General features: G+C 46.7%; 1 protein-coding gene across 18 annotated transcripts in view; it reads left to right on the top strand.

Moving 5' to 3' along the window:
* The window catches only part of EPS15L1 (epidermal growth factor receptor pathway substrate 15 like 1), a 101,969-nt gene that overhangs the window by 51,671 nt on the left and 28,726 nt on the right, over nt 1-21,572 (top strand). For 16 of the 18 annotated variants that reach the window (XM_070416308.1, XM_070416312.1, XM_070416319.1 and 13 more), the window contains 7 exons: nt 2,432-2,504; nt 8,430-8,591; nt 9,192-9,389; nt 11,103-11,267; nt 15,980-16,103; nt 17,014-17,064; nt 18,302-18,438. In XM_070416308.1, the coding sequence (XP_070272409.1) occupies nt 2,432-2,504; nt 8,430-8,591; nt 9,192-9,389; nt 11,103-11,267; nt 15,980-16,103; nt 17,014-17,064; nt 18,302-18,438 (910 nt within the window). The remainder of the gene's footprint in view (nt 1-2,431; nt 2,505-8,429; nt 8,592-9,191; nt 9,390-11,102; nt 11,268-15,979; nt 16,104-17,013; nt 17,065-18,301; nt 18,439-21,572) is intronic. The other 2 variants (XM_070416306.1, XM_070416304.1) reach the window with 1 other exon arrangement.

The raw sequence follows: 21,572 nt of genomic DNA, 5'->3' as shown, positions 1-21,572 counted from the left end.
CTGTGAAGGCGGAGGCCAGTGTCCTAGAGCCCCATCAGGCTGTTGATCAGGACAGCAGGTAGAGGAGCATAGGGTCCTATAAAGCAAGGGTTGGGGTCTTAGGAGGGGCATCAGTGTCCAAGTCAGGCCAGGGGAGCCTCTACAGCTGTGCAGCCTCTGACAGACAGGACTGTTCCCTCTGAAGGTGAGAGGCCAGTAAGAGCATCTATCTACAGGAGGCTGGGCCTGGAGTAGCCCCAGATGGCAGCTTTGAGATGAACTCAGCAAGCTCTTGCTGGTGGGGGTTGTGGCGACACCTGCTGCCTCTCCCTTTACAACGTGATCCAGTCATAATGGGTTGGGTCTAAAAAGGACATTGTTAGGTAGCTCTTAGGCTTATGGAAACGAATATTCAGATGGGTACATATCTGGCAGAATGTCCTAAAGAAAGCCTTCTTGTGCAAGTGCTGGCAGGGTGCATTGGCCAGTGATGTTCCTGCCACCGAGACAGCCCCTTTGGGCACAATAAGAGTGACTTAGTGCATACAACAAACTGCTATAGACTGTGGGGCTTAAAAACACATTTACCTCTTGAGGTTCCAAGATCAAGGTACCAGCAGGTCTGGTGTCAGGTGAGGTTGCCTCCTGGTTCATAGATGGCTATGTTCTCTCTGTGCCCTCACATGGCAGATGGGATGAAGGAGCTCTCTGGGGTCTTTTTTATAAGGGCCCTAATCCTGTTCATGAGGGCTCCTCCATCCTCCTATTACCATCACTTTGGGGGTTAGGGTTTCAGCATATGAATTTGAGGGGCACAGATGTTCAATCCATAAGGAGGAGAATGAGACTGGTTTCTGCCACCGGGGGTTGATACCTCTGTGCAGTTGAGGAGACAGGCAGGGCCCCACTGAGCACCTGGTGTGCATAGTGGCCAACCACAGCCTCCTGCTAGAGGTTAGCTGGGGGCAGCCCTGGGACCCGGGAGCCTCACTACCACTTTTTAAAAAATATATTTTATTGATTTTTTACAGAGAGGAAGAGAGAGAGAGAGCTAGGAACATTGATCAGCTGCCTCCTGCACACCTCCTACTGGGGATGTGCCTGCAACCAAGGTACATGCCCTTGACTGGAATCGAACCTGGGACCTTTCAGTTCACAGGCTGACACTCTGTCCACTGAGGCAAACCAGTTAGGGCATAACTACCACTTTTTGCTGCCAGCCTCTAAACCCCACCCTACTTGCATCTTCAAATTTTCTCTCCATGGCTCCCCCAGCCAAGCTTTGCTTTCCTCTTCATGTTGTCTAGAACGTTCTTCCACCATGTCTGCCATTCACAGACCACCTCCCTGAAGAGCACTTTCCTTTCCTTATCCTGTTGGGTTTACTTTGTGGCCCTTAGATTGTATTCATCTGTGCATTGATTTGTCACCTGTCTTCCCACTGGACTGTGAGCTTCATGAGGGTAGGAGCCTCTGGTGGTGTGTCCCCAGGTCCTCAGCCCTCGGTGCTTCCAAGCAGTAGATGCTCTCTATTCAGTGAGCGAGTGAATATAGGATATGAAGAAGATTAAACAGCTTAAAATATCACATATTTATTAATGCACAGCTCTATGGACCAGAAGTCCCAAGGGGCTTGCCTGGGACTTCTGACAGAGCCAAGGTCAAGGGTGCTCGCTTGTTCTCCTTCCTTCCCGAAACATCAGTCTTTAAAGTCCTCCTCACCATGGGCATCACTCTGACTTCCTCTTTGAAAATCCTTTACTTTAAAGGGCTCTCAGGTCCACAGTGGGAGTGATGCCTTATCGCATCCACAGGTTTTCCCCATGGTTTCAGGCGAGGGGACCACCTAGGGCAGTGGTCGGCAAACTGTGGCTCGAGAGCCACATGCGGCTCTTTGGCCCCTTGAGTATGGCTCTTCCACAGAATACCAACTTCTGCCCATGGGCCACGAAGTTTCAATCGCACTGTACATGCGCGCCCACATGTGGTATTTTGTGGAAGAGCCACACTCAAGGGGCCAAAGAGCCGCATGTGGCTCGAAAGCCGCAGTTTGCCGACCACTGACCTAGGGCAAATGGTCCCTGGCATCATTCCTAGATTTCCGTGGGTTTCCATAGGGATGGATGGAATTGGGTCCTTTTTTTTTTTTAAATGTGTTTTTACTGATTTCAGAGAAGAAAGGAGAGGGAAAGAGACAGAAACATCAATGATGAGAGAGAATCACTGATCGGCTGCCTCCTGCACGCCCCCCACTAGGGATTGAGTCCGCAACCCGGGCATGTGCCCGTGTCGGAATCGAACCCAGGACCCTTCAGTCCTCAGGCCGACGCTCCATCCATTGAGCCAAAGCAGCTAGGGCTGGAATTGGGTCTTGAGAAGTCAGGTGGAGAATCTGCACTGTGGTGACAGTTAACTTACTCTGTGCTTTCATGAAATATCTTTAAACACTCAGGGAGAAATACACACTGGAACAAGACATTCGAGAAAAGGAAGAGGCCATCAGACAGAAAACGAACGAGGTGCAGGTAAGCATGGTGCACCTTCTGGTCAGGTTGTCCTGTGTCAAATGCAGGGCAGGGAGTTTCGTCAGTGGTGGCAGGATGGGGTCATGGGGAAAGTGGCCCTGCACTCACTGGGAATTGGAGCTCTGTGGGCGTTTCCAAGTGAATTTTCTTAAGTTCCCTATAATCATAGACAGGGGCTTTAAAAATTTATTGAGATATACAATTTGCGTAATGTAAAATTCACTATTTTGGAGTGTATAATTCAGTGGTTCTTAGCCTAATCATCATCTCTAATCCTAGAATATTTTCATCACCCCAAAAAGTTACCTCATAACCATTAGTAGTCACTCCCCATTTCCCCTTTCCTGGAAGACTCTAATCTGCTTTCTGTCTCTATGGATTTTTAAAAAATATTTTTACTTACTTTTATAAGTATATTTTTTATTGATTTCACAGAGGAAGGGAGAGGGAGTGAGAGGTAGAAACATCATTGATGAGAGAGAATCATTGATTGGCTGCCTCCTGCATGCCCCCCACTGGGGATCGAGCCCAAAACCCGGGCATGTATTCTGACCGCGAATCGAACCGTGTGGTTCATAGGTTGACACTCAACCACTGAGCCACACCGGCCGGGCTGTCTTTATGAATTTGTTCTGGACATTTTATATAAATAGGATCGTATAACATGTGTTCTTTTGTGTCTGGCTTCTTTCAATCAGCCTGAATTTGTGAGGTTCAGACAATGGCCTCTTACCTGTCTTAGAACATTCTTGCTCCAAGTGTTTCCTAGTGGAGTGGGTGGTGGTGATGGCAGAGACTGGGATTGTCTAACTACCTGGGCTCAAACTTGGCTCTCCTTAGTAGCTTGATTTTGGACAAGTTACTTAATGTAATGTCTCTGGGCTTTGTGTGACATTGGTAATGAGTGTTGTACTCTTCTGGGTTGTGGGCCTGGAGCATGGGGTCTGGCACATGCTCAGTACTCACTTGGGGCCAACTCAGCTATTCAATGAGCAGAGGGGAGGTTGCACCAGGAGCAAAATGGTCAGCACCTGGGAACTACACCCTTGAAGAGACATAAGTTCCTGCAACGTCCCAGGTGTGAATGCAGAGAGAAGACACTGTCCCTGGGAGAGGACTTGAGTTGGCCATGGGTCCCTGAGCTGGGACTGGCTCTGCGTGGGGTTCTTGAGTGCTTTGAACTCAGAGCTGGGGGACGGAGGAGCACAGTGGAGCAATCAGGATGCCAGCCCACCACATCTCACCTTGGTGACCATGGATGGGTGGCTTAGCTTCCCAGCCTTCATCTCTACCTGGCAGGGAGGATCACTGCATGGGCTGCTCTGCATAGAGCTGAGACCAGCATTTAGTCCCAGTGTGTGCTACATGAGTGGCTGGTTTGTTCTGGGCCACCTCTTAGGGTGGGGACCTGAGTCTGGGCTAGGGGAAGCCAAGTCAGGCTCACAATCCTTCTACCTGTTCCCTGCATTTACCCCCGAGGGGCTGGAACTTTATGAGACATGGGGTGGATGGCACTTGATGCCTGTCCACTGGCCCTGTGAGAAATGTCCTCTGTCATAGCTGCAGTCTACAGACAGGGTGGGGTGGATGTGTCTACTCAGCTTTAGGACTTTCATTGGTTCACACTCTACTGTGTCCAGACCCTTCTTCACTGGTTTCTCACTCTCTCTGCATATTTTTTTAATATATTTTTATTGATTTCAGAGAGGAAGGGAGAGGGAGAGATAGAAACATCAATGATGAGAGAGAATCATTGATCGGCTGCCTCCTGCACGCCCCCTACTGGGGATCAAGTCCACAACTTGGGCATGTGCCCTCGACAGGAATCAAACCCGGGACCCTTCAGTCTACAGGCCGATGCTCTATCCATTGAGCCAAACCAGCTAGGGCTCCCTCATGTCTTAACCCAGCCTGAGTGGTTCTCCCTTCCCAAGGCATTGCCTAAGCATTCTGATCACTGAGGATGGTTTGCATTCTGATCACTGAGGATCTGGGTGCTGTATTGTCATTTAACTACCAAGGAAACCAGTCACTGGGTCTCCGGCATCTGCTCCCAGCCAATTCTGAGAAAGCCATTGGGTCTTTGCAGATATTCAATCTAAAGTCCTGCAGCTACTGTCCCCTCTGGTCTGTGGCAGGCATGGTGAGACCCCCTGGAGCCCCTACTGGTGGGCTCCACAGCGTACCCCTGCCAGCTTTACGACACTTGGGTACATGTGCACCTTGATAGACACCCCCCCCCCCCCCCCCCCCCCAAGCTGGGAGGAAGCCTAATTCTAGCCAGGCCAGCCCAGTTCTTTGGGGGCCTCCTTTGTAAGCTGGCTAGAATGATGGCAGCTCCTTGGTCAGGGACAGAACAGTATATTTTTCTTACAGTTCTATGAAAACAGGTTTACCTTTCATTCCTGTTGCCTTTTCCCAGATGGGTCAGGCCAGGATATCATGCATCACACCTGCTGGCACAGCTGTGGGTCAGGGCCCAGTGTGGAGTGGGAGCCCTTTGTTCCACTCAAGTCAGTTTATGTTTGGTTTTAAGCAGCAAAAGTTCAGCTCAGCCTCAGCCCCCACAGAGCTGTTCATGTCACCTCCCTCCCTCATCCTGCCCTGGGCATCTCTTAGCTCAATTTCCTTTGCTACCCACTACTGTGCTGGTGAGGGCCTGCGGCATCTTTTTGTTTTGTTTTTGTATCAATAGTTTTACTGAGATATAATTCACCCATTTGAATTGTATAATTCAGTGGTTTTTAGTATATGCACACAGTTCTACAACCACCACCACCACAATCAATTATAGAACATTTTCATCACTCTAAAAAGAAACCTTATTCCATTAGCCATCACTTTCCATCCCCCTCCCCCAGCCCATGAGAACTAATCTGCTTTCTGTCTCTATGGATTTGCTTGTTCTAGACATTTTATATAAATGAGATTATACACCAGGTGGTCTTTTGTGTCTGGCCTCTTTTTTGTGTGTTTTTTGTTGTTGTTAATCCTCACCCAAAGATATTTTTTCCATTGATTTTAGAGAGAATGGAAGAGAGGGAAAAAAGGGGGACAGAGAGGGAGAGAGAGACATCAATTGGTTGCCTCCCACATGCGCCACAACCCTACTGGGGCTGGGGATCGAACCTGCAACCCAGGCATGTGCTCTTGACTGGAATCGAACCTGGGACCCTTCAGTCCGCAGGCTGATGCTCTGTCCACTGAGCCAAACTGGCTAGGGCATCTTTTCATTTTCTTGATGGTATCCTTTGAAGTACAAAAGTTTTAAATTTTTGTGAAGCTCAGTTCTTTTATTCCTTTTTTTTTTTTTTGCTTTTGGTGTTATATCTAAGAACCCACTGCCAAGCCCAAGGTCATTAAGATTTATCCCATGTTTTCTTCTAAGAATTTTATAGTTTTAGCTCTTTGACTTATTTTGAGTTAATTTTTATATATGGTGTGAGGTAAGGGTCCAGCTTCACTCTTTTGTATGTAAAGATTCAGTTGTCCCAGTGCTCTTAGTTGAAAATGCTATTCTTTCCCCCACTGAATGGTCTTGGCACTGCATCAGAAATTCAATTAGCCATAGACGTGTGGGTTTATTTCTGGACTCTCAGTTCTATCCCATTGACCTCTATATATATCTCTCCTTATGCCAGTACCATACTGTCTTGATGACTGAAGCTTTGTGGTAAGTTTTGAAATAAAAAAGTATGAGTCTGTCAACTTTGTTTTTCTTTTTCCAGATTTTGTTGGTTAGACTGGCTCCATGGTTGAGTGTTGACCTATGAACCAGAAGGTCATGGTTAATTCCTGTCAGGGCACATGCCCAGGTTGCGGGCTCAATCCCCAGTATGGGGCTGCCAGGCAGCCAATCAGTGATTCTCTCTCATCATTGATATTTCTATGTCTCCCTCTCCCTTCCTCTCTGAAATCAATAGAAACATATATTCAAAAAAAAAAAACATCGTTTGGTTAGTCTGGATCCCTTGAATTTCCTTATGAATTTTGGAATCTGTTGACAGTTTCTACACAGAAGCCAGTTGGGGTTCTGGTGGGGATTTCATTGAGTCTGTGGGTTGTCTGCATTATTTCTGTTCTGTCTTTGCTCAGACACCTCCCCCACTGTGACCCCAGTGCCCTTCCTAAACGCGCTGATGAGTCTTTGTCTCTGCAATGCTCTTTAATGGCTCCTTATCCATTTCGAACAAAGCCCAGATTCTTTGACATGCCTAGGCTGTTGGCCACCTGCTGTCCCAGGCTGCCACACTTCGTCTCCCCCTCCCCCATCACCTGTCCTTCCCTCAGATGTGGTAAACCTACACCCCGACTCTCCACCACCAACCCCCTTTCAGACATTCTGTGTTATCTCCCAAACGTGTCAGACTTGAGATGTGCTCTTTGAATTAAAGGTCAGGGGCAGGGAGACTGCGGAGTAGAGAACGCAGCTCTCCAAAATAACTCAGAGATGCATTTTGCCTGTTGAAAGAAGAGAGAGCCGAGATGTTCTTGTCCTCAAGGCAGGGAGAGGGAGACCATGCACAGTCTTCTGGTTTTGTCCTGAAAAGGCATCAGCCACCTGCAGCTCTGGCCAGCCCTGGGGATCAGCCTTACCACTTGTCCTTCCTCACCCCCACTAGAGATCCTCAAATTCACCCCTTTCTTTGATTCCACAGCTACCACCATGCCTAGTCCACTGTCACCTCTCCCTGGACCCAGCCTGAACCCTCTGCCCACCGTCCTGGCTCCCTCTGTTGGCTCCTCAGGCTACATTCTCTTCTGCCATCCTATTTCAGATAGATAAGACATTCCATTAGACTTGTCTGGTTGAAAATCAAAGATGAGAGCCTCCTGTCCCCTTTGGTCTCCAGGGATGCAGTGGATTTGCTCCCAGGAGGCCTTCCCTTGTGCATGTTTAAGGAGAGACAGTTATGCATATTCTCCCCTTCCTGTTTGCACGAATGCCAGGGTGCAAAACACATGTGCTCTGTTGCGCACCTTGTTCATTTCACATTGTAACTGGGAACTTGAGATCCCTTGAGTGGGCTGTACCGTAAGTCATCAGCCAGCCCTGCCTGGTTGAATTTGCATTGTTGATGATTTTGCTGTTACAGATGTTTATCTTGTCACATGTTCCATATACTTCTAGGATGCTTTTCCCAGGAGTGCAGTTGTCAGGGCCAAGGATTCCTGGACTGGCCATCTCTGTAGATATGACTGACTTGGAGGGACTTTAGCAGTGGAGAGTCAGCAGGTCCCACGCCCGCATTTGAACAGTCTCCAGGGGCTTCCCACTGCAGAAGCCAGGCAGCCTCTGCCGCCCTCATCCTGCTTCCCTTTGCTCCACTGGAATGGACATCCCACACCCCTTGGAGCTCCCTGGCCCCTTCCACCAGGCCTCTGTATTGGATCTTTGAATTTACTTGAGACTGGTGAACACGGGGCATGTCTAAGATAACATGGTCACATTCCTGCCTCTTTTTCTGGTTGCCACCTGCTTGTTCTTCGGGTCCATCCTAAGTGGTACTTCCACTGGGGTCTTCTCCACCCATGTAGCATCAGTCTGGGCTCCCCATACCCCCCGTGACTCCACCAGCACCCATGCTGTCTCTTCGTGCCTTTCATCCCAGTTCATTTGTGTTTAGATGTCTCCTGTCTCCTGCCCACCCCCAGCCATAGGTCCCTGGAGAGCTCTTTTCATCAGGGACCCAGCCCCTCTCCCGGTGCCTGGCCTCTCTTAGGCCATCGGTAAATATTTGCTGAAGGGACTTAATGAGAGATTGAGCCAAGTCACCCAGCTGAGATGCACACATTCACAGTGGGTGTGTGCAGGGTGCCACCCCGAGCACAGATGTCCAGGGTCTCCAGCCCAGGCTGTAACCTGTTATATCAGCATGGCTCGTTTTCACCAGTCTCAAGTAAATTCACACAACCCTTCCCTAGGAATTACAAAATGACTTAGACCGGGAAACAAGCAGTTTACAAGAGCTGGAAGCTCAGAAACAGGATGCCCAGGACCGCCTGGATGAAATGGACCAGCAGAAGGCCAAACTCCGAGACATGCTGAGTGACGTCAGGCAGAAGTGCCAGGATGAGACTCAGATGGTGAGTCCCGCTGGAGTCCAGCATGGGGAGGGAGCTCCCCAAGGGCTTCTCCAAGCTCACGATGACCTTGAAACACAATGTGAAGAACCCTGCTGGTTTGATAGAGTAGTTGGACATATCATTTGGAAAAATGTTTACACATTTAGGATTTGACCTCAGTCTCACTTGCCAAGTTGAGGAGAGATCAGCCTTGATCCCCAGGAACCTATGTGTTGTTCCTTGATCCCCAGGAACAACCTACCCTGGCCCGCGCCTGACAGCATGGGAGTCCAGCACACCTCTCTCCTTCCTCTGCTATCCTACCTGCTTGTTACAGCCAGGGAGGCCCTAGCCTCAGCAGATTATAAAACCCTCTTAGGCCTCGTATGGGGACATTCAACCACTAGGACAGATTGCCTGTGTTTGTTCGAGCTTGAGCTTGAGTTCCTTTTTATCCCAACGTGACTTTCTGTTAGTCACATGGGTGAGCATGTCTGCCTTGTTGTTTCTGTCTTTGTTTTGGGTGTAGAGGGCCCGTGAGGAAGTCAGGTGTCTGGCCTCCCTGGCTTAGCTTGTTCAAAAACCGTGAACTAAGAATTCTCCCTTTTCATCTTATTTCAGATTTCCTCATTGAAGACCCAGATCCAGTCGCAGGAATCTGACCTGAAGTCCCAGGAGGACGACCTGAACCGGGCCAAATCGGAACTGAACCGGCTGCAGCAGGAAGAGACGCAGCTGGAGCAGAGCATTCAGGCTGGAAAGGTTCAACTAGAAACCATTATCAAGTCTCTGAAGTCCACACAAGATGAAATCAACCAGGTATCTCCCTGGGAGCAGGCCCTACCAAGGCCTAGGGTTTTCTGCCAAGCAGAGCAGCTGCCATGAGCTGTTTGACTGGCGGGCCAAGTGTCTGCCCTGAGGCCTCTTGTTCCCTTTGCTCTCACTCACTTCACTAGTGTCCTGCCACCTGGAGGTTAATTGCTGAGAACCCCTGGTATGTGTTCTAGCATCATGCTGACTTTGGTCTCACTCTTTTCCCTTCCCTGCCTGAGTGCATCTCATTTTCAGGAGTGGGCAGGTGCAGAATGAAGGGCATTAAATTAATGGCTCACTGGGAGAGAGCCTTGGGTTCAGGAAATGATCTCATCAGCCTGGTTCTCCCATAAGCATGAGTGTGGGAGACATGTCCAGTGCCTCTCTGTTCCCATGCAATTTGAAGACTATTACATTGAGGAGGCCCCAACCTATAATGAGCATTGTTGAATGCAGCGCCCTGTTCAGGTCTTCAAGCTTCCTGGGCAGCCCCTCCCTGTCCTGCTCTGATGTGAAGGCCATGTGGCCTCCAGCGCTGCTTACCAGCAGAGGGAGAGCTCTTTTCCTGCCCACTATATGTGACAGCCATAGGACTCCCTGCTGGCCCTTGGGTCTCCCTCGTACAAAATGGGGGTTATGTGTACCCTCAGCAGTATTGAAATGGCTATTTGTGCTTCCTTCCTTCCTTTCTTTTTTTTTGTTAATTCTCACCTGAGGACATTTTTTCCATTGCTTCCTCAAAGAGAAAGGGAGGGAGGGAGGGAGAGAGAGAGAGAAACATCGATATGAGAGACACATGGATTGGTTTCCTCCTGAATGTGCCCTGACCAGGAGCAGGGAGTGAACCCACAACCCAGGTACATGCCCTTGACCGGGAATTTAACCCAAGACCCTTTGGTGTGCAGGCTGACACTCTAATCACTGAGCAACACCAGCCAGGGGCTGTGCTTCCTTTCTTAACTAAATAGAACTTTTGTTCTCTTTGACAGTTTACAGACAAAAATTTATCACAAACATGTACTAGGGGGGATTTAATAACTAAATTGTGTTTTGTTAACATCTGTAGGATTATATTAAATATTTTTAGAATTTGTAAAATCTTCATAGGAGCCAGGATATAAGAGTGTGTTATTAATAATAATGATAATGATAACAGTAACTGCTATTTATTAATGCCTACCCTGCCAGACTCTGTCTTACTTATGATTTCCAATGGTTCACTTTGGAGAAGAGGGAACAGAGAAGTTAGGTCACCAGCCTGAGGTCATGCCGTGTGTACGAGACATTTAAAGTAAATGCCTGGGTCTGTCTGACCTCATAGGTTGTCTTCCTTTCCTGGGCCTCACATGTCTTCTCCAGGACAAGGAGAAACAAGTGGGTAATAAAAACCCTATAAAAGAGAGTATTACTTTGAACAGATTGTGAATCTGGGTTTTGTCTAATTTCAGTTTGTTTAGAATTGACAAATGTTTTTTTGAACTCATGCCTCTCTCAGGGGCTGGGCATACAGAGAGGTCTTCTGGGGGCCATGAGAAGGACCTTGTCTTGATTTATGAGGGTTCTCACTTCTTGTAAATATGGTGACAGGGGTCACCTACTCCTTATAGATGGGTAATTTAGTTACCCACACGAGTTGCTCAGGGTTGTATGAAAAACATGTCTCACTTGAGAATTTTTCCCTAAATGCCACTTGATGCAAGTGATGTCTTTCTTGTGCAGGCAAGAAGCAAACTTGCCCAGCTGCACGAAAGCCAGCAGGAAGCCCACAGGAGCCTGGAGCAGTACGACGAGGTGCTCGATGGGGCCCATGGTGCCAGCCTGACCAACTTAGCTGACCTGAGCGAGGGTGTCTCCCTGACAGAGAGGGGCGGTTTTGGAACCATGGTAAAGGTGGAATAAATATATTCTGGTCCTGGGATCAGGTCCCACATTGGGTTCCGAGAATGCCCCTCCCACTCGGTCCAGCACTTGCCAGCTTTGTTCTATCCAAGTGCAGGGCGTTTCTCATTTTCACTGCTGCTTTGAGAGTCCCCACCAGCCCCGCAGCCCAGTGTATGTGGCCGTGCTTCATCCAGGGCAAAGCAATGGGATAGGCCTGACCCCTTTGTAAAACCACTTTTTAAAAGACTTCCATCTCTGTGGGCCAGTCACCCAAATATGGAAGGCTTCCCAAACTTAACCAAACTTGGATCAGTCTCCTAAATTGTGAAACCCACATCCTGCTAATGGAGGGACTGAGGAAATGTGTTTGTCCATTTCCACAAGGAGTACCTTGAAAATCAAATGTATTGATAAAGAGAAAGAAAATAACCCTCTTGAGACATTGCTGTCTCACCTACGAATTGGCCTCTGTTCTGAAATTTTGGTTACATTTGAAACCGGGCACATGAGTCCAAACCTCATGAACCTGGGGGCCCTGATTAGGCCCGAGGGGCTGTTGACCTCTTAGGTTGCTGTGGTCTCTCAGGCTTCTGGCATCCAGCAGGTGCTACTTTTTCCTTAGATTGTCACGCCTCCCTGTTCCCACCAGTCTGCCTTTGTAGCCCCGAGCCCTGGTGTGTGCTGTTTCCAATTTAGTCTGGCTGAGGAGCGTGTCTCTGTGCTCTTGAGGGTGCCAGTGGGACATGGTTGATCTTGATGGGCTTGTTGTGCTTTGCTCCCAAATCCTTTAGCAGCTCACCTTGCACTTCATCTCTCTCTTCCAGGGCTCCCCTTCCAAGCCCTCCTTCTGCTCCCAGCTTTGTTTGCTTCCTGGATTCCTTTCCTCCTTGTAATTGGACAGCCTTTCTCGCTCTCAAGACTCGGTTCTTTATGTTCATTCCTTGACATGTTTCTTTTCTCAGTAGCCAAGTACTCAGTCCCAAGAATTTACGAGGAAGCTGAGCTTCCTTCCCCACATTGCTTAGAATATGCTGGTGGTGTTCTCATCTGTCTCCTCTCTCTGGCCATCATTGCCTCCCTCAGCCATTCAGACTCCTCACTCTTGTGGAATTGTAAATAGGCGACATATCCGCTCTTGAGCCCATCGTCAGCTTGAATGTAGACGATGAACGTTCATTCTTCATGAAGTGCGTGGGACAGAATTTCCTGCTTGGGGTCTGGCTCCCTCAGTGTGTATTTCAGCTTCACAACCCTGCTCTTACTTTCCCCCTCCTCGTCACCAGTCCCCTCCCATGGCTTTCGGCTTGTCTGATTCTGTGCTAGTTCAGGGGACACCTTGCTCTTAAACTGTTTGGCAGGGTTTGATAAAATTGGTTTCCTTGGATAAAAGTTGGCAGTGAAGTGGCAATTTGCAAGTGGCCAGTGATTCCTCCTTCCCCATTGCCCACAGATTTTTTTTTAACCTTTCTTTATTTTTGTTCTTCTAAGTGGAGCAGCCTTTACATGAGAGTCAGTTCATCTTGGAATGTTGATGTCAGTTATGTTACATAGAAACTTGCAACTGATACCTGAAAGAAAAACTATTTATCTTGTACAAATACAGTTTTTAAAGCATTTTTTTGGTTTGTTTCCATTTCTTAATAAACACTTTGAAGAGGGCTTTTTATTTACTCCTGAACATTTCAAGACTGCTCCAAAGGAGAGGGAGCTCTTAGTTCTCTTCGAGAGGGGTGAAAGTGAGGGGTTTAGTCCTAAGATTAGTATAACCACAGAGCTGCATCTAGAACTTTCTAAAAGCCTAGGCACTACTACTAAAATTACTAAGTTTAGTGTTAAGCTCACACTGTGTTACTTTGTCCAAGAGACACAGGATTCTTAAAGTCATGGTTATGTCTTTTCTCTCATTGGATGAGTATGTTGACCTCTTGCCCTTGATGTCAATATCCAACCAATCTGTCTAGTAGAGAGTAGGTTATAAGTCAACCCCAATTTAAACCTTGCTGAGAACTCATCCTGAAAGACGGTTGTCTGTCACATCCAGTCCCAGTGACACACAGGAGCCAGTGTTACTGACACTCCACAGCTGATTATTAAATAGGAATTTTGTTAGCTGGTTGTTCAACTTTGATAACTTGAAATCGGCCACAACGTCTTTACACCACAGGAATTGGCAGAATCTGCCCATCAGGACTTTTTTTTCCAGAAAGCTGGTTCACAGTACACCACTGCCCAGTCCCATTTAATGGGAAGGAATGTCACAGAAACCCCTTTGATGTCCTTTCATAGGTGTCATTTCTATTTCCTATGAAGTACAAAACTTGAGACTGGTCACTGAACTTATGTTTGAAGGTATTTTAACCTTTGCCAAGGGACGTATCATTCATACCATGCTGGTCTGCTGCACTTGTATTTCCCAAGTTGGCAGATGGCTCATTTCTCGTGGATGGAAAAGATTATGGTATCTCTGTACCAGGGGAAATCTAGTTTTCTGCTCTGAATCTGTGAAATGGAACCCAAACCCCCAGTGGTTACCCTAACCACATGAGTCTTGCTAAGGTCTTCTGAGGCTTTTCCTTTGAAGGGGAGGGAGCAATGGCTGCCTCAGGGAGATAATTGCCCCTGGGAGAGAGTGGAGACCTGACTTTCAGTTTAGGGTACTCATGGTTGGAGCTTCCAGAATCATTCTTTTCTCTGACATTGTCCACTGGTATTTGGCAGTCTTTCAAATGATGATGGAAAACACTTTTAAAAAGCAAATCAAAACAAATCCAATCAACTTGTAAATTGGTGCCAATTAAAAATGAAAGAAACGTTATTCTTAAGTCCTGGCTTCATCTGTGTTGTGATCCCTCCTGATCCTTCTGGAGTAGGTACCTTGCTCCATGCTACAGTTCGAGAGGCTTATTTCGCCCTAGCCTCCTGGCTTCCTTAGATGAGGACTCCATCCTATTTTCTGTGTCTGAGAGCCCCACTGGGTGCTCCTTGGGTACCCATCTTGTGGTCATTAGCACCACAATGTCCCTGCAGAACTGCGCTCTGCCATGCCACCAGTCGCGGTGCTTGCAGGCCTCTGTACTTACTTGCCTAAGAACCTGCTGTGGTTTCCCCACCTTGGGAAGGTTTCCCCGCCCTGGCTGGAGGCTCCAGATAATCTCTCCCAGGTAAGAACAATTGCTTCATATTCATCAGAGGCCAGGGGTGTTGGTTTGTTTTTTCCAAAGCCCAAGGCTTCCTGTTAGCCTGGTGCCTCTGAGACCCATCCTGCCCCAGGTGGACTGGCTCATGTGGTAGGAAGCCTCGTCAGGAATCTTCCTTTGGCACCTTTGATGTCATTTCCCAGTAACCGCTGTTTGTATTTTGACCAAAGCTCCAGCTCTTTTATTTGGTTTTGGTCAATTGGAAGAATGGATTTATGTGCCAGCCCCATAGATGCTGGCACATTCACCAGAGTCAGGGAGGATGTTGTGCTTTTAAATATCACAGTGAAACTTTCATGTTTTCACTGAGGATGTGTCTTTATTAACCAAAACACTCAGTATTTTTAAGCCAAATGCATTGTTCCCTTGCATACTGCAAACTCCACCTCCCCTCTTTATAGGCTGTTCCACTATAAAAATGTACTCTTCAAAAGCAAATCTTTTTTTTTCTTTTGATTTAAATATGCGTGTTTGTTTCTAGAAATAAGCACTAAAAAAAAAAATGCAAAGTAGTGTATATGCTCTAGTAGTTCTAACTGCATTAGCGCTCACTTCCTCCCAGGATGCAAATAGCCAGCATGTATGTTTCTTGGTGTGGAAACAGCATGTTTTAAAGTACCCACACGCTCTGAAATAAAGATGACTGAGGGAGGTCACACCTTTGAAGAGTCCTGTGCTGCAGGTGGTGGCTTGTTATATTTTTTAAGATCTCAAAAAATGTGACTTTTTTCTGTCTCAATGATTTTTTAAAAAATTCTAATTGTGGTAAAATACACACAACAAAAATTTACCATCTTAACCATTTACAAGTGGGCAGTTCAGTGCCATTAAGTACATTCACATTGTTGTGTAGCCATCACTACCATCCATCTCCAGAACTTTTTCATTTTCCCTAACTGAATCTCTTTCCCCTTAAACACTAACTTCCCATTCCCCCACCTTTTGCCCCTGGCACCCACCATTCTACTTTCTGTCTCCATGAATCTGACTACTATAAGGTCCGCCTATAAGTAGAATCATATATGTCCTTTTGTGACTGGCTTATTTCACTCAGCATAATATACTCAAGGTTCATCCATGTTGTGGCATGTGTCAGAATTTCCTTCCTTTTTAAAGCTGAATAATGTTCTATTGCATGAATATATACCACATTTTGTTTATTCATTCATCCATCCGTGGATGTTTGGGTTGCTTCCACTCAGTGATTTTTAAATAAACTTCTTTTAGAAGAGTGTTAGGCTTACAGAACAATTGCCAAGGTGGTACAGAGAGTTCCCAAACACCCCACACCCACGTTCCCCTATTAAAATCTTTATATGGCACATTTGTCACAACTAATGAACCACTGTTGACACAGTATTATTAACTAAAGTCCATCCTCAATGATTTTTTTTTTAAGTTATTCTCTTTAGGGTCATAGCACTTAAAGGAAAAATTATGAGTTAGGTATGGAATTCTATAATTTGATTTAAGTCTGAAATAATAAATTCCCTGTCCTGTCTCTTCACAAAATTTTAGGATGATCCTTTCAAAAATAAAGCCTTGTTATTTAGCAACAATGCCCAAGAATTGCATCCGGATCCTTTCCAGGCAGAAGACCCCTTCAAATCTGACCCGTTTAAAGGAGCCGATCCCTTCAAAGGTATTTTGTTTGGCTCCCACTCTCTCACTGAAAGGCTGTTTAGTTTGTGCCATTGAGGGTTGTTCAGTGACCATAATAGGTGGGAGATAGCACCCCCTGAAATGGAGGAGGAGAGGAATTCTCTGAGCCTCACAGGCCTTTTGAGTTTTCACCTTACCCAGTTCACTGAGGAGCTGAGGCCTTGGGGTGTGGTGGGAAGAGCTCATGGCTTGCTGGGCCCCTAGACACTTCGCACTTCAGTTTCCATCCACCAGTGGGTGGCACATACTTCCTCACTGCACTGAAGGATGGTAAGATAATCAGATACAGTAACGATTATGAAACTACCTAGCGAATGACAGATCCCCACATAAATCTAAGGACTCAACTGGTGGGTTTACCAGAGCTACACGTGAGTCAAAAATAACAGAATTTCTAGAAACAAGATTTCCTACGTTTCTCCATTTTTTTTTTTCAGAACAAAACAGTATTTCCAGGAAGACTATCTGTACATTTCTGAGAAAGATACCGAGGCAGGGAGTGGCAGTGGGAGCCTCTCCAGTTGCAGATTTGGAGTCAAGCACCTTAGGCAGCTCCTGAGGCTCAGATGTACGGAGCTCATCATGGCTCCAGGGTGGGCCACGTGGTTGAGGACTGGGGCAGCCCCAGGCCCCCTGTTCTAATAGCCAAGGGATGTGAGGGGGAGATGAGATGCAGGAGCGACACGGGGCGTAGAAGGAGAAGAGTGAACCCTGGCTTGTACATTTTCTCGGACTCTGGCCTGGGTTGAGCAGCCAGAATACCTTCCATTTCATCTTACGTCCCAGCCACGAAAAACTGCCTCAGTCAGTGGCCTTCCCTGCTCTCCACTTTGATAATGCCAGGGTCATTTCTACTGTAAAGCTAAACGTTTCTCTCTCCTCTAATCTAGGTGACCCGTTCCAGAATGACCCCTTTGCAGAACAGCAGATAGCTTCCACAGGTAAAAGCCTTTGTTAAAAGACACGTTTCATGGACTCGTCCTCAGAATAGTCTGGTTCCTAGTGCAAGCTGAAGGCAATGTAAAACACCTTCCAGTCTCCTCCACCAGGTCCCCCACCACAGGGCTGCAGCGAGGTTCATTTCTGAAGGAAATGGGCAGTAATGGCCCTCCATTTCACAGTCTGGTGCCCTTGTTGCCAGTCTCCCAACAGAACTAGAAAAGGAGCTCTCGGCAGCCCGGTGATTGTTCCCCTCAGCAACTCAGTCACTTGTGCCTGCTTATGTCCCCTGTGGCAGCTTCAGGGGGTCCTGTGCAGTACATGCACATGGCAGGACTTCTGTCCATCCATTCCAAGAGTGGCGGCGGTGTACATTGGGAAGGGCAACCGTTTGCATTGCACGAAAGCCTGGTGTCTTGTTCCTTCCTGGTGATGGTGGCTGTCCCCCTTCTCTAGTCACCATGGCGCACCCCACATTTGAGGTCAATGAACACACTGTGGTTGTGGTATGGGGATCACTTTGCCTATATTTTTTATTTTATTTTTTTACTGAGGTAAAATTCACATAACACATAATAATTTTAAAGTGAACAAGTCACTGGCATTTAGTACATTTCCAATGTTCTGCCACTACCATCTCTATTTAGTTTCAGAATATTCCCATTACCCCAAAAGGAGATCCCATCCCCGTTAGTAGTCATCTCCCCATTTTCTCTCCCCCAGGCCTTGGCAACCACTAATCTGCTTTTCTGTTTCTATGGATTTGCCCACATTGTTTATTGTTATTATTATTATTATTTTAAATATATTTTATTGATTTTTCACAGAGAGGAAGGGAGAGAGATAGAAACATCGATGAGAGAGAAACATCGGTCAGTTGCCTCCTGCACCCTGGGTATGTGCCCTTACTGGAAATCGAACTGCCACCTTTTGGTGTTCAGGACAAGGCTCCAACCAACTGAGCCACACCGGCCAGGGTGAGATGAGGTTTGACAAATGAGTACAGTTGTGTGGGATAATGAACATTTCCATCATCCTGAAAGGTTCCTTTGTGCCACCCACCCCCAAACCCCTACGTCTCTGGCAACCACTGACCTGTTCTCTCTCACTATGGTTTTTACCTTTTCTAGAATTTCACCTAAATGGCATCAATTATGTGTTCTTTCATATTTAGCTTCTTTCACTAAACATGTTTATTCATGATGCCTTCTTTTCCTTACTTTCCAAAACACTTTGTAGATCCTTTTGGAGGAGATCCTTTCAAAGAAAGTGACCCATTCCGTGGCTCTGCCCCCGATGACTTCTTTAAGAAACATACAAAGAATGACCCGTTTTCCTCAGACCCATTCACGAAAAACCCTTCCTTACCTTCAAAGGTGAGTGATGTGGGAAGGGGGAGTGAGTACCTGTGTGTGCATTGGTGCCTGTGAAGGCAGCCTGTCCTTGTCTTCCCCTAGGATTGAGCCAGGACTCTGTCCTTTGAACTGTGCTCACTAAGCCTGACGATTGTGGGCAGTGTGAGGCCAGGTGGTTCTCTAGCAGCCAAGTCATGGGCCAGAGCTCATTCCTGGATGGGGGCGTGGCTGTGCCTGTGGGTCCTTGTGAGGATTGTCCTGTGAAGCAGGGCGTCACATCCCAGTGGTCCAGGGAGCCCAAGTCAGGAGGCAGCTGTGTCCTGAACAGCTGTCATTCTTCTGTCCCTTTCTGTGTCCCTTTACTTCAGGTCAGGCCCGTCTGCCGGGTTCTCTGCTCTGTCTCTCAACAAAGACAAAACAAAAAAAACACACCACACACTTCCATACACCACCCTGGCCTCAACATGACCACCCCTGCTGTCTTCCTAGAGCAAAGCACTGATAGTGCCATTGGAGTCAGACTGCCTCCGTGGGTCCCAGTCACGGCGGGAGGAAGCCCAGACCAGCCTGGCTGCACTTAGTGTGTGAGGCAAACATGACCCCCGCCCCCCATCATCTAGCAAACCATGTGTTTTGTACAACATTAGGCCCCAAAGTGTTTTGTGAATGAATAATTTTTGTGACTATGTGAGGGTTTGTAGCCTCACTTAGTATTCTAGGTTGCATCTCTGTCCCCACTTACACATTCCTTGGTTTTCTTCTTCCCATGGACCTGTGTGTGCATCATCAGACCCACAGTTCTTTGAGGGCAGAGGTTCATTGTAACATTTCTATCGGACCTGTCATGGAATATTCTTTTTTTTTTTTTTTTTTGGTTTTGACGATCTGTCCTCTTAATTAAAAAATTAATGTTTTTATTGATTTGAGAGAGAGAGGCAGAGGAATAGAGAGATAGAAATATCGATGAGAAAGAAACATCATCCATTGGCTGCCTTCTGCACAGCATTTACTGGGGATCAATCCCGCAACTCAGGCATGTACCCTGACCAGGAATTGAACCAGTAACCTCTTGGGTTCATGGGTTGACACTCAACCACTGAACCACACCGGCTGGGCTGTCCTCTTATTCTTTTTTTTTTTTTTTTAAATATATTTTTATTGATTTCAGAGAGGAAGGAAGAGGGAGAGGGAGATAGAAACATCAGTGATGAGAGAGAATCATTGATCGGCTGCCTCCTGCACACCCCCTACGGGGGATTGAACCTGCAACCCAGGCATGTGCCCTTGACTGGAATCGAACCTGCGACTCTTCAGTCTGCAGGCTGACATTCTATCTGTTGAGCCAACCTGCTAGGGCATGTCCTCTTATTTTTTATCAATTTGTTATCTTTTCCACAAGTGGCTTTGTTAATTTTCTCTTCTGTTTGTTTTCTGTTTCACTGATTTTTGCCCTTTATTATTTCCTTCCTCTTATTTATTTTGGGTTAGTACGTTGCTTTTCTATTTCTAACATCTTAATATCTAACCTTAGGCCATTGATTTTAGACCTTCTTTTCTAATGTGTTTAAAGCTACACATTTCATCTAAATACTGCTTTAGCTTGCTTTCCACACATTTTGGAAGGCAGCTATGCTCACCACTATACCACCAACACCACCCACACATTTGGATATGTGTCTTCATTGTTATTCAGTTTGAGATATTTTCTAGTTTCCCTTGTGATTTCTCTGAACCATGTGTTATTTAAAATGCATTGTTTGTTTCCAGATACTTGTTTTTTTCCTTTAGGTATTGTATAATATTGATTTCTAATTAATATCTATTGTTATTAGAGAACATATTTGTATGTTTTTATTGAGACTGAAATTTATTGCAACTTGTTTTATGGTTTGTGTTGGTGAACATATCACATACATTTAGGAAGAATGTCTGCAGTTATTAGGTGTCATGGTCTATAAATGCCAGCTAGGTCAGAGTTGGTTGTGTTCAGGTCATCTATGTCTTCACTGTGTTTGTTTTCTGATTCTTCCAACTGCTGAGAGTAGGGTGTTAAAGCTCCAGTTATTGTGGAATTGTTTATATCCCCCTTAATTCTGTCAAGTTTTGCTTCATATATTTTGAAACTTTATCAATTGCCTGTCCTATCGAATAAAGATGAAATATGCAAATTGACCATCACACCATCACAAAGAATGGCAGAACCCATAGACACAAGATGGTGGCGCCCAGTCCTTTCAGCCCCAGAGGGGTGGCAGACCCTCAGGCGGGTCCGGCCACTCCTGGCTCCTGCCGCTGGAGTCCCACTGTCCTTTCAGCCCAGCCGGGGGGAAGGGGAGGACGGCAGGCGCACGGTGCAGGCGGACCCGCCCTCAGCCCCCCAGCCACCCAGGGCTGGCCTGAGGCACAGGCAAGCCTCAGATGGCGGCTGCCCAGCCGCCCAGGGCTAATCGAGGCTCAGGTAACCAGGGCCGGCCAAGGCTTGTGCTGCCAGCAGTGGCAGTAGCAGAGGTGTGATGGGAGATTTGCCTTCTCCTAATGGCCAGGTCACCTCCCGCCCCTGAGGGCTCCTGGACTGTGAGCAGGCAGGGCTGAGGGACACCACCCCCCCTCCAGTGCATGAATTTTCATGCACCGGGCCTCTAGTCTATAATAATAAAAGTGTAATATGCAAATCGACTGAACGGCTAAACAGCGGAACAACCATCCGGATGGGGCTGCAAGGGCCTATTCTTATACGAATTTCATGCATCAGGCCTCTAGTACATGTATAATTATTGTCTGATGCAGTGACCTTTTTTTTTTTTAATCGTTATAAAGGGTTTCTTATTTTCTTCAGGTTATATCTTTGTCTTGAAACTATTTTATCACACATTTAAAGTAGCCACTTTATCCTCCTTTTGCTTACTGTTTGTGTCATATTTTATTTATTTATTTATTTTCAACCTATTTGATGTTTATATATGAAGGTGTTGGCAGGGTTGGTTCTTTTTTAAAATATGTTTTTATTGATTTTTACAGAGAGGGGAAGGGAGAGGGATAGAGAGATAGAAACATCGATGAGAGCTTCTGTCGGCTGTCTCCTGCATGCCCCACACTGGGGATCAAGCCCACAACCTGGGCCTGTGCTCTGACTGAGAATCGAACCGTGACCTCAT

Source organism: Myotis yumanensis, unplaced genomic scaffold (genome assembly GCF_028538775.1).
Source record: "Myotis yumanensis isolate MYYU_CA2020_CCGP unplaced genomic scaffold, mMyoYum1.0.hap1 SCAF_5, whole genome shotgun sequence".
Classification (NCBI taxonomy): domain Eukaryota; kingdom Metazoa; phylum Chordata; class Mammalia; order Chiroptera; family Vespertilionidae; genus Myotis; species Myotis yumanensis.
The sequence above is the reverse complement of the archived record's forward strand: the minus strand, read 5'-3'. Positions and strand labels throughout refer to the sequence as shown.